This window comes from Spermophilus citellus (assembly GCF_964194105.1).
Source record: "Spermophilus citellus genome assembly, chromosome: 4".
In the NCBI taxonomy this organism is placed as follows: Eukaryota; Metazoa; Chordata; class Mammalia; order Rodentia; family Sciuridae; genus Spermophilus; species Spermophilus citellus.
This window is the reverse complement of record NC_138185.1, coordinates 69,718,031-69,730,877: the sequence shown is the minus strand read 5'-3', so window position 1 is coordinate 69,730,877 and position 12,847 is coordinate 69,718,031. Positions and strand designations below refer to the sequence as shown.

Genomic DNA, 12,847 nt, shown 5'->3' with positions numbered 1-12,847 from the left:
GAAAGCCAGGAGACCCATGCATGTGAAGTGGTCATGCTCAACACTGCAGACTTTACCATCAGTCTCACAGAAGCAATAGCTGAAGCCTGGGTGCACCAGGAAGCAGGAAGACGAGGAGTGCAAAAGCCCAGCCCTGGACAGTGAGCCCAGTTACAGAAAGAGAGCCAGTGAAAAGGCAAGGGAGGAAGGAACTCTAGCATCATGGAACCCAAGGCAGTGCTTTCACAGCATTCAGTGCTAATAGAGGAGGGGAGAGGAGGCTGAGAGGGACCCTGGTCTTGTCAGGAGACTTGGTGACTTGGGGTGTTTCACGGATAGGACCTAGTTCTGTCTGGAGTTACATTCCCAACACCTTGTCCTAGGCTCACCATATTAAAGATGCCCCATATGGATTTATGGAAATGAAGTGTATTAGGCTTCAGATAGATGGGAACTTTCTAAATAATCTATAATCTCTATGCTGTTTATTTAGTATTAACACTGTTAATTTAGTTTTATTAATTATTAAGTAATCTCTGAGGATCTATAAAATTGTGTGTAAATTTTACAGAAATTGTCCATGGTGTAGAGATTCTAATAAAATGTCTTTTTTCTGAATACAGACTTTATAGTGATATCTTTAAACTTAAACATCTGAATTTCTCTATATGTCTTTGTTTTAAAATTTGTCCCCCCAAAAGTATTTTAAACCTTGAAAAAACCAAGTATACCCAATGTTTATCTATATATACATACACACAGACAGACACACACACACACACAGACACACATACAACACATACATGTACACAGACACATTAATTATATTGGAATGAAATTTTGTCTCTAAGATTGGTTTTTATTTATTTTTCCTGATATTTCCCCAGAAATCGAGATCATTGTGCATTTTTCTTATTTTTATTCAAAAATCAGTTACTTGTTTTCCTGAATCTCTTTGACCAAGATTTCCAAGTAGTTGAAGATTTAAACAACCTAATTTCAAAAACACTAAAAATGAGTTTTGTGACTATAAAAATGATACATATGTATTGTAGAATTAAAACATATATTATACTACAAAAAAAGGAATAAAAATCATCTGTTTTCTTAAAGATACCTTTTTGTAGTATGTTGGTATGTATCTTTTTTTAAATATAGCTTTTGGGTAAATTTTTTCTATTACCCTTTATAACCTTTATTAATTTTTTATGTCATAATAATTTCTTTGTATTTTCAAGTATTCCCTTTCAAATCTGTTTGTCAGGATTTGTACCATTAGCCACATGTGATTTGGGACTTCCATGTTGTTTCTCATTTTTCATTATTATAAATAACACTATGATGAGTGTTCTTGCCTCATCTTTGTGCATTTGACAGTTTCTGCAGAATAAATCCTTGAGATGGAGCATGGGTTGAGGTCCTATGCATTCTTAAAGCTTTTGATGCACACAGTTACACTTGGCCTTCAAAAGTGTGCAGTTCTAGCTCCTCCTGGCCCCAAATGAGGCTTTTTCTTCTCATACCCTTGCCAAGAAAAGCTTTGTTGATTTGATTTTTTAAAAATGTACTTCATTGCCTTTTTCTCCTCTTGTATTTCTTTTCTACTGACATTAGCTATTGTTTATGTTTATTAAATGTATACATTTCTTCTTTTGTAAATATCAATAGTCTTTTTCCTTTTTAAAATAAATTGAGGAGACATTTCTCTTATATTGTATTGATTCCTAAGGGGTTTACATATTTTTTAACATGGAAACTTTTCACATGTAGAAAGCTAGGCAGAATTATATAATGAACCTCCACATACATGTAGCTCAGCTTTAATGATTGGTAATCTGTGACCAATATTTTTATCTATGCCCCACACTTTACCCCGACCCCGATATTTTAAAGCAAATCCCTGATATTTCATCTATAAATATTTCAGTATGTAGCTCTAAAAGATGAGAACTCTTTTTTAATATAGAAAAGATATTAACATTTTGTTTTTAATATCTGCTGCAAATATTTCCCCTGGCTCTTCTTTGCATTTTAATTTTGTTTATGGCATTTTTTTTGTAATGCAGAAATTTAGTTAAGTGTATGCATCATTCCTTACATGGTTCCTTCCTTTGCCTTTATGCTTATTTCAGGCCAAATAAGATTTTTCTAAGATCTTATCCAAGACCAGATAGATTTCACCTCCTTGAGGTTTGACTTATCACAGAAAACACTTTGGGATATTCATAACAATGCTAAGTAGTAATAGAGAAGCAGACATCCATATCTTGTTCCTGTTTTCTTGATGAGTGTGTTGATCTAACTCTCCATATCCCCAGGATTTTTAAACTGTCTCAACTCATAATACTTTTTCTCTATCTTCATTAACTATTTCTTGTTCTTTGGTGTTTGGAATAATTCCTTCTCCTTTTTTTTAAGAGAGAGAGAGAGAGAGAAATTTTCTAATATTTTTTTAGTTTCTGGTGGACACAACATCTTTATTTTATTTTTATGTGGTGCTGAGGATCGAATCCAGCGCCCCGCGCATGCCAGGCGAGCGAGCACACTACCGCTTGAGCCATATCCCCAGCTCCTCTTCTCCCCTTTTAACCTATAACTTCCATCAGTGGTATTTAAGAAAACCAGATACTCAAGGTTGGTAGATTTTTCTGAAACGTTTGAATAAAAAGTCTCTGAGCAATGGCCCAGGTGTTCTCTTTTCAATAAAGTACATGGACTTTATAAATGCCATCTGGGTTTTCCAAGGCCTTTTCCTGCCATTACTGACACTCTTTGCTAGCTTGTTTACTTATTTGTCTTCAGTACTTTCTGGTTAGATGAGTTGGTTTGTCCACAGTCACAACACACAGTTTCTCATTATGACTGATTTGCTGGCAGTGTGAGGATGAGCAATAACGTGTGAAGATAATTCACTTTGGCCAGGAATCTGGGTGTGAAACCCCATCTTCTACTCAGGCATCCAGCGTCAATGGAACGGATGATGAAAAGGCTTCTCACGTGGGTCCAGCTGACACACACCTCAAGTCTGAGAACGACAAACTGAAGATCGCTTTGACACAGAGGTAAGGCTTGTTTAGAATTCACATCCGAGCTGGGCACAGGCCTGTAAACCAGCAACTTGGGAGACTAAGGTAGGAGGATTGAAAGTTGGAGACCAGCCTCTGTAACTTAGTAAGACCCTTTCTCAAAATAAAAAGTAAGAAAACAGGACCAGGACTGCAGCTCAATGGTAGAGGGTCCTTGGGTTCAACAATCCCTAGTAGTGGCAGAGATGGGGTGGGGGTCAAGATCCTGTTTTCTTCTCGTTCAGAACTTCTGGGAAGCTTATCAGGCTGAGCAGAATTTCAGGAAATTGAGAGAGATGACTGGCTATCCTGCTTTGAGCATCCATCTCATCTCCCTGGCAAAGGGAGACTAGTTGGCTTCATGGCCCTTCTCTATCTGCCAACCCATCAGCATCAGTTTGTGTGTGTGTGTGTGTGTGTGTGTGTGTGTGTGTTGACAAAGTGTGTATGGTGATGTAATTGAGTGTGTATGAGGTATATGATAGGGTAAGTGTGTGAGTACATGTGTGAGAAGGGATGTGTGTGTCAGTGTGAGTGTATAAGTGTGTGAGAGAATATGTGGTACAGCTTTGAAATTGTACTTTTTTTAGAAGATACATTTATGATAAAATTGAGTCTTGACCAAGAAAAGCATATAAAAACCTAAGAAACTGATAAATAATATGAAATCACACACAAGTCAGTAACTTTTTTGTATACAAAACCCATCACATTGGTCATATATTTGAAGAAGGTATTTGCTTTACAATATGAACTGGAACCACAAAATACATAAGAATAAACTTGGAAAGAAATGTTCAAGATCATGTAAAGCAAACTTTAAGATGATTTTGAGGATAATAAATGAATCATTTAACAGATAGATAAATTCTTCAAGGTTTTTATTTTGTTTTGTTGTTTTGTTTGAAGTGCTGGGGATTAAACCCAGGGCTCTGCAAATGGTAGGCAAGTGTTCAGACCACTGAGCCATGCTCCCAGTCCTGAGATAGATTCTTTTTTAAAAAATGTTTTTAGATGTGGTGTGTCTTTTATTTTTAGTTGGGACATAATTATACATATTTGTGAAGTTTAGTGTGACATTTATTACATATATATTATATGTAATGATCAGATCAGAATAGGTGGCATATCTATCACTTTATATTCAAACATATTCTATTGGGCCAGACATGGTAGTGCACACCTGTAATCCCAGAAACTTGGGAGTCTGAGGCAGGAGGATCATGCCAGCCTCAGCAACTTAGCAAGGCTTTGTCTCAAAATAATAAAAAGAGATGGGGATGTGGCTCAGTGGTTAAGCACCCTGGGTTCAATCCTGGTACCCACCCCCCAAAGAATATATTTTTAAAAATTATATTAATATAATTATATAAACTTATTTTTATATACATATAGTTATATTTTAATATAAATATATATTTTTTAATTGGGAAATGGTAAGAAGACTTGATATTTTCTAAGGTATCAGTTTTCCTTTAGTAGATCTATACATGTAAATTGATCCCTATACTGATATAAAGGTTTCTTAAATTTTTGATGACATGACTGGTACTTGCTTTCCTGTGTCTTCAGGGCTGGCCTGTGAGTGCCTTCAGAATCATCCTGCTCACCTGGCCAGGGGCTTCGGCCAACTTCCCTCAGACTTCTCTTTGTGGAAGAGAAACTATCTTCCTCAGCCCATTTAAACTGTGTCACATTGAGAGCCATCTTGGCAAAATTCTTCCATTGTACAGATGAGGAAACTGAGCCAGTGATTCCCTATCCAAGGTCACATGTCTAAAAGTAAACCTTTCCATCACCTCATACTTCCTGCCCTTCAAAGCTGCAGTTGCAATCTCCTCAGGGATATCCCACAGTCACCAGTCACATTGTATAGCTAGAGTCACTAAAGGGCTGGCACCCATCTCCCCATCTCAAGTGAACTGGTGCTTGGAGCTTAATTCCTGTGATCTGACCTAGGAATTCCAGAAAACATGTGAGACTCTTAGATCCCGCCACCTACTTTTAGATTTTGGGTCTTTGTCAGACCAGAAGTTTTGTTCTTCAAAGAACAAAACTGTGACCAGTCTCTTTTCTTACTCGTCAGGTGATTGTGAGGACTATTTTTGACTGTTTAAGTCACAGTGAACTGCCTGGATGAAAGTGTTTCACCCCTAAAAATAAATGTTTTCAAATCCTGGTTTAATAAATAGTGTGAAGCCATTTCCCTAAATCAGCTTAAATTCTCAGTCATCAATTCCAAAATTCATCAGATTTTGTAACATTTTACTGTTTTTTCAGTCTGTGGTATTTCAAACTGTGAATATGTATTTTCTAATCACATTCCTAAGTTCTTGAGGCTGTGGGCTGAAAGATAATGCAAATTATTCAGTCACAGTTGCATTTACTTAAAATTTTTGTTTTAAAGTCTTCAGAAAGAACTCTCTTCAGCCGGGGAGAAACCTGGTGGGCTTGTCATGTGCAGCTCTGCCCCATCACCTCAGTTCACATTCAGTGCCACAGATATGGGGGCTCCAAGGCACAGAAATTAAAGGAGAGTCAAAAGGGAGAAGTTAGTGAGAGGAACCTGATTCAGATTTGTTTTAATCTTCTTCCTCACTATGCATATAAAACCAAAGGTAAAACAGAAAGCCTTTGTGATGAGGGTAGGGGTTTCACACCTGAGGTGATGCCCCCTGAATTGACAGCCAGCCAAAGCTCCCTCACACACACTGAGGTTAGGAATACAGTTCTGCTTACAGGGGCCTGATTCCCCATTTGTTTCCTCTGTCCTCAAGCCCTTGATTCACAAATCTGGCTTCCTTTAAGGGCTCTGAGGAGGCACAGGTTACAATGAGGCCACTTTCACCCAGGCTGTTGCTGTGTTTGTGTTTGTGTGACATCCTTGGACTCTGGAGAGGTTCATGGCTTTCACGATATTCTCAAAGGGTCCCATGGTCTGCCCCAGCAATTTAGAACCTCTCAGAGTGCTGCAGTAGGAGGTTAGCCAGGAAGGAGGGGGAGGTGGGTATTTATCATGCTCAGCAGTCTTTCTTTTTAGAAGTCCATTCTTCTTTCTTTAAGAAGTCCATTCTCTTCTAAGGCAATTCTTTAAGAAACAAGCCTGGCAAGGTGACATGTTCACACTAGAAAGTGGTGCCATTGACCTTCTTGGCAGTTGGTAGGTGTAGCCAGACCCAACCCAGCTCACTAGTGGGTGAAGGAGTGGGATCCCCTCAGGTGGGCTAAGTGGCAGAGTCCCCATTCCCCAGGTGAAAGGAGGTGCACTGTGATGGCTGGCATCCCCCTGCCGGCATCTCCACCACCACCTATTTCCTGCCCCGCAGTGCTGCCAATGTGAAGAAATGGGAGATCGAGCTGCAGACCCTGCGGGAAAGCAATGCTCGGCTGACCACAGCACTGCAGGAGTCAGCAGCCAGCGTGGAACAGTGGAAGAAGCAGTTCTCCATCTGCCGAGATGAGAACGATAGGCTCCGAAACAAGGTGAGCTCCTGGAACAGCAGCCAGCAGGAGGGAGGGCCCGCTGGCTGGGGTGGGCAGCAGGGGCGGGGGGGGCCACTGTGGTCCTGTCTCCTCTCCTCCTTTCTCCTCCCAGGGGCAGGAGAAAGACCTGCTGCCTGATGCCATTGAACATTCTCCATCCCACTGCTTTTCTTAGTAGAAATTTAGGCCATGTAAACTACATTTACCAAACCAAGTTTTATAATTCCTGTCATTAAGGAGAAGATAAATGAACTGGCAATTGCAGCTTTGTCCTACGCCAAGAGCTCCCTCATTTTTGGGCTGGCTGATTGTCACAGTGGTCTTTCCTTAGCACTTCTGTGACTCAATGATCTTCAATGGAGGAAAGGAAGTCAGAGGATAAGTGAAAAATAGGCCCAGAACATCCTGAGGATCATTGCTCAGTTTCCATTCAAATCATTATTTCTAAAAATGTAAACCTAGGAGGGAGAAAAGGAATATACTGCTTAAAACATGTAAGGTGGTTGCTGACCACTGCCAGATGCTCTCTATTTTCTAACTTCAATGTCCTGCAATTAGATTTTTTCCAGACTCACCTATAAACTTCCCTGTAATTAATCACTCTCTGTGGTATTGCTGAGTTGGTAAAGTGGGTTTGAGGTGACTCCCCAGACTTTCCTGTTCAGGTCTTAAGATTTCTGTGCTGACCACATTATGGTGGTGAGACCATTACCCGCCCCTCTAAACCCCACCCCCATCATGAAGTTTGGAGCTTTGGAGCATGAGCTTTGGAGGCTCCAGGCTTCAGGAGACATGTCACATTTAGATTGGTATCCACTGTACCTTGAGCCATTTCTATGACCTGAATGGAGCCGCTATAGACCAGCCCATTGTTTCACTCTTTTCCTTTGGTGCTGATGGCACATTAAGCTGCCTCATGTCATTTTTTATCTCAGAACTGAAAGTGCTGACAGTCGGTTATCCCAGGCCAGCTGCTGACTTTGCATGTTTCTGAACAAAGCTGCCTGGCAGACCTGCCTGCCAGAGGGATCGATTGCCCTTTCATTTTTTCAAGCAAAGAGTTGAATTCCTTGCTTTGATTGGAGTATGAAAACCAAAGACAGTGTGGGGGAGTGGAGGAAGAGCATCATTCTCAGAGGAGTGTGGACTTCCCTAGGTGGGATATATTGGGACCTTGATTTCTAGGCTGGAGGGGGAAGTTGGTAGGATTTCCAGCCACAGTTGCAACCAGAGGTTCAGACTCTGAGGGGTGATGCAGGCCACCTTCCAAGAAGTGTCCTCATGGCAACCGCCCCAGTGCCCTTCATATAAAGACCACTGCTGTCTGTGTGTACACTGAGCTGCTTTTGGGTGGTCTCCAAGAAATACTCAGCATCGAACAGTAATATCAGGGTGTCAGGCCTGCATGAGTAACCTTTTTGAGGAGTTAGGCCTTGAAGTAAGGAAAGATGCAGTCCTAGAACTTCCCATTCAGTCTCAAGGAAGAGGCCCACTGGCCAGGCCCCTTCTGCATTCATACACGAAGGAAGGTCATCTTGATATATAGTGTTTAAAATGTCATCACATCCCATTTGGTGGCCACTGTTCTACAGAGTTGTTAGAGTCTCTACTCTGCTGGCTTAAATCCTTGAGATGAAATAGAATAATTCAGGACATGATTCAAATGATATAAAAATCATTCTGGGGAGAAGCAGATCAATTTGGAACATCTTGCCTGTGATAGACCCTTAAAACAAACCTAAACTTACTCCCATGTGACCAAGATAGAAAAACAGAAGCCCAGAGCATTCTGCAGTCAGGTTTCATTACTTATTAGCCCTGCAAGTATTAAGTGAGGCATCCCTTACAAGCAGGGGTAGACAGCTCCATGGGGAGCCGCTTGGAGCATGTTCATAACCACAAAGAAAAAATATTTTAACTGGGTTAGTTTATGGTTGATTTTAAAAGAAAGTATAAAAATAGCTAGGCATTATGGTACATACCTATAATCCCAGCTACTCAGGAGGGAAGAGGACCATAAGTTCAAGATCAGCCTTAGTAATTTAGGGAGACCCTGTCCCAAATTTTTAAAAAGGCTCAGTGGAGAGCACCTCTGGGTTCAATCCTCAATACAAGAAAGAAAAAAAAGAAAGAAAGAAAGCATAAAAATAGCTTTGGCAGTCTCTAATGACTAAACTAGCATTTAATGTGTTTGTTGAAGATTGACGAGTTAGAAGAACAGTGCAGTGAGATAAACAGGGAGAAGGAGAAGAATACTCAGCTGAAGAGAAGAATTGAGGAGCTGGAGTCAGAACTCCGAGAAAAGGAGACGGTGAGTAGTGGATACTCTCTAAACATGGTCCTTGGCATTCTCTGGGCCTTGTGGAGTGACCTCTGTGATCTCAACCCAAGGACATAGCAGGTGGCTTGGAGCATATGACTAACCCTGGCAGCTTTCTGAACACCAGGACAGAGAGCCAGGAGTCACACCTAGGTACAGATACTCCAGAGCAGAGGACAGCCTCATCATTACCCTCTGCAGCCTCCTCATCTAAGAGTGACCTGAACATTTCTCAGAACACTTGGGCACTTCTATAGATCAAAAGTTGCCATCAAAAGTTGTTCTGCTAAGTTAATGCAGCTAGAACTATCAATCATGTAGTCATTTACATTCTGGGAGGCAAAACAGTTAAGTACACACACATTAAAGACCATGGGCAAGTTATCAAACCTCTTTGGGTCTCAGTTTCACCATGTACAAAACAGTAAAACATAACAGTACAAAACATAAAAAATACGTGCCTTTTTATGATGATATTATGGACTTCATATGATCATGCAGAAACACACTTGGCCCTTTGAATCACCTGATAGTTAAGAATAGCATCATCACCACTATTGCTTATGCAGACAGGACGGGCTGCAAAAACAGTATCTATTAGTAAATGCACAGGTTGGTGATTTTCAAGGATCGTTTATCTGATTGCTTTCATGTTCTTTTTTGAATTCCTGTATCCTCAAGGAGTTGAAGGATCTCCGAAAACAAAGTGAAATCATACCTCAGCTCATGTCAGAGTGTGAATACGTCTCTGAGAAGTTAGAGGTAAGAGAGGGGCATACCTGTCCTGGCTAAATGAGAAGGCAATTGTCATGTTGCTGGTGTGTCTACTCCCTCTAGCTGTCACATCTAGGATGATAAAGAGGAGTGAGTTTCTATTTGTAAAAAGGTGGTGTAATCACATGCCACCCTGGCCTTAAAAGCAACTCAACAGCATTGGTCTTGTGGTTTTTTCGCTTATACAGAGGCATTCTATGTATAACCACAGCATAGGTGGCTAGTTATCTCCCAAAGAAGTTCCTACAAAGCCACAGAGACAATAAAGAGAGGGACAGAAGGGTGGCCTGAGAGTATAGAGTCAGGGTGCAAGTCCATATCAGCCACTTCCTAGCCCATGACTTTGGGCACTGACCTTGGTCAGCCCTTCCTCCCTCTCCTCAGCTTTCTGATCCATAAAAATGAGGGGTTTTAGGTCCTCCTTTGCCTCCAGGGGTCTCCTCACTTAACATACACAAAGAGCGCTTTATTGAGTTACACAGTTCCGGTTCTGTATTAGTAAGTAGTTCCTGGGCACATACATGTTCAAGAAAGTCCCAGTTTACTCCCATGAAATAAAGCTGTTATTTGTCATGAAGAGTACAAGGCTTAAGGCTCATTTAACAACTCATAGCCCTCCTGTCTTTGGGAACTGTATCTGATTTACCTAGATTGGATTGTGGGTCCAGCTCTGCAGAAATCTCCATGGTGGTGGTATCAGGATGCACAGACTGCCTGTCCCCAAGCCACTGGTATGGCCAGTCCTCCTTAGCCAAGGGCCTGGGACTTCAGGAGCCCTCTCAGGGAAACAAGCCACTTTTCCATTTATTCTATTTCTTTCTGTCTCAGAGTGGAACTGAAAAGTGGCCTCTGCTGGCCACTCTGGGAGGGGGCTGAAAATGCCATACCAGGATTTCAAGCCATCCCTGCTGGGCCCTTTGTGAAGGCCCCCCTCAGGCAGTTCTCTGCATTCTGCAATCTGGGTTAGAACTTGGGTTTTAAGGCCAAATGTTGGTCCAGGGAACAGGCAGGAAGGAAGGGCTGAAACACCCACTGCCACCTTTCTGACATCATGATTACAGGCTTGTGTATTGAAGGGCATAACTTGTCTCTAGTGTCTTTGACCCTGGCCCAAGCCCGTGGATCTGATGGAGAATGATTGATTCAGCTGTAGCAGGCTTTGTGGATGGTTCCCATCACTCTTTTCCAGACTCTTCTCCCTTCTGTTTTGACAGGCAGCAGAGAGAGACAATCAAAACCTGGAAGACAAAGTGCGATCTCTAAAGACCGACATTGAGGAAAGTAAATACCGACAGCGTCATCTGAAGGTAGAGTTGAAGAGCTTCCTGGAGGTGCTGGATGGGAAGATTGATGACCTCCATGACTTCCGCCGAGGCCTCTCCAAGTTGGGTACAGACAACTAGGGCCGGGCACAGACCTGGGCCCTGGATCGTGAGTCCCACGTGTGTGTGTGTATGTGTGATGAAATAGGACTAGGATGTTCTCCTGTTAGCATTGCTTCTGTAAATGCAGGTGCAGTTTGTCTTGTTTCCAAACCAGTTGTGCCGTCCACTCACTCCTCTCCAGAATAGAAATCTCTTGCTCCTCTGGCCTCACGAGGTTGTGGACAACTGGAAGATTCTGACTCAGGAATCCAGAACTAGGTCTACCTAAAATGTTTACGCAGTCAGGGCAGGGATGTTTATATCTTTCTTAAGGGCTGTTGCAACCGTATGAACTGAAAAACAAGGTAATTTTCTAATTCAAGTATCAGTGTCCCCTTTACAACAGGCCTTTTTGCTCCTTTTATTGAATAGCATTTGGAGTACATGATTGTCCACCAAGCTCCAGTCCATGGGGCAAGGAGGGAGTAACGTCTCTCACAGTAAACACTGAGTCATTTTCAAGCAACCATTTAGTGTGGTAACTTATCTGGAGAAAGAAAGCAAGTTTCTGGGTGAATTTTCTGGTATGGGAATCACTTGTATCCACTATACCCCATCCTCCCTCAGTTTGTATGGTTGCGACAATATTCCTTTTGTTGGTTTTAATTTCTGAGCAGATGCTTGTGCTGTGGGAACAACACATGGTGAGGGCGCCAAGCACACAGTGCCTGGCACAATGTAGGTGCTTAATAAATATTGTTCAATTAAACATTTATTAAACAGAATTTAGTGTTTTAATCAAACCCTACAAGTAGAGTCCAGACCCCTGTTGAATGATACACCATCTTTTTTTTTTTTTTTTTTTTGTGCTGGGTAGTTATCAGGAATGAATACTACTGTGATCAAACCTGAGGCTCAGGTGGCCCTGGGGCAGGGAGGGTGGCAGCAGAAGCATCAGGGGCTGATCTGAGAGCCCAGCCATGGTGCTCTGCCCCTGGCACCATCACCTTCTTCAGGCATGGCATCCTAGAGCCTGAGGATTCCAGAACACTGGCTGTCCATGGTAGGGGCTATCCAAGGTTTCAGAACTAGGGTGTGATCCTATGGTAGGTTTGGATAATTGAGAAAGAAATCATCCAACCCCATGATGGTGACAGAGTCCTGCTCAGAGGGTGGCCTTGGCCTTAGTACCAAAAAACTCTGCCCAGATTCACCTCTTGCCTCAGTTCCTGCTAAGGAAGGGCCTGGAGCCATAAACCTTTCCTCTGATACAGAGCTTCTCAGTGGGGCCAGTGACCACTTCAATGCCATTAGCATCCTTCATTGTGAAAGATCACCTGTGTATGGCAAGATAAGTCCCCAGTCCTATATGTTTCTAAATGCCTTGGGCAGAAGAGACTCTGGTGTCACCTTACCTCTCTAGAACTACCTAAGAGAATTTGTTCCTCTAGAAATGTTTTCTCATAGGGAAATTCTTCCTGTCAAATTTGAATTAATGAGAAAACAGCCTGAGGAGGGGGTAGGGTCCACATAGACATGACCCAAGCCCCAAGGTGAGTTAGAGTCTGCTACTCCCCTTCCCCTAGCTGAGGCATCTCTGAGCAGGGAATTTTTGCCTGGGATAGGAAAAGAAAGAAGTCTGTTGATTTGGAGCACCAAGGTACATTAGGGGAGACCCCCACAGGCTAAGTGGGGGTCTTAAATACACAAGGCTCTTAGGTCACCCCTGCTGTGATTCAGGCAAGGGATCTGCTGGCCCTCTCCTCTCCTCAGAGCTCTAGATGGCTCTCAGGACAGTCAGTAGCAGCTCCCGACTGGCTGTGCCAGGAGACCAGAAAGCTGGGCTGGCCATGACATGGTCC

General features: G+C 42.3%; 1 protein-coding gene across 5 annotated transcripts in view; it reads left to right on the top strand.

Moving 5' to 3' along the window:
• HOMER2 (homer scaffold protein 2) overlaps window positions 1-11,761 on the top strand; it is a 139,155-nt gene extending 127,394 nt beyond the window's left edge. For 4 of the 5 annotated variants that reach the window (XM_081293019.1, XM_081293016.1, XM_081293020.1 and 1 more), the window contains 5 exons: window positions 2,902-3,041; window positions 6,371-6,527; window positions 8,728-8,838; window positions 9,529-9,609; window positions 10,836-11,761. In XM_081293019.1, the coding sequence (XP_081149145.1) occupies window positions 2,902-3,041; window positions 6,371-6,527; window positions 8,728-8,838; window positions 9,529-9,609; window positions 10,836-11,024 (678 nt within the window). In that variant the 3' untranslated portion in view covers window positions 11,025-11,761. The remainder of the gene's footprint in view (window positions 1-2,901; window positions 3,042-6,370; window positions 6,528-8,727; window positions 8,839-9,528; window positions 9,610-10,835) is intronic. The other variant, XM_081293017.1, reaches the window with a different exon arrangement.
• Window positions 11,762-12,847: the final 1,086 nt, after the last annotated feature.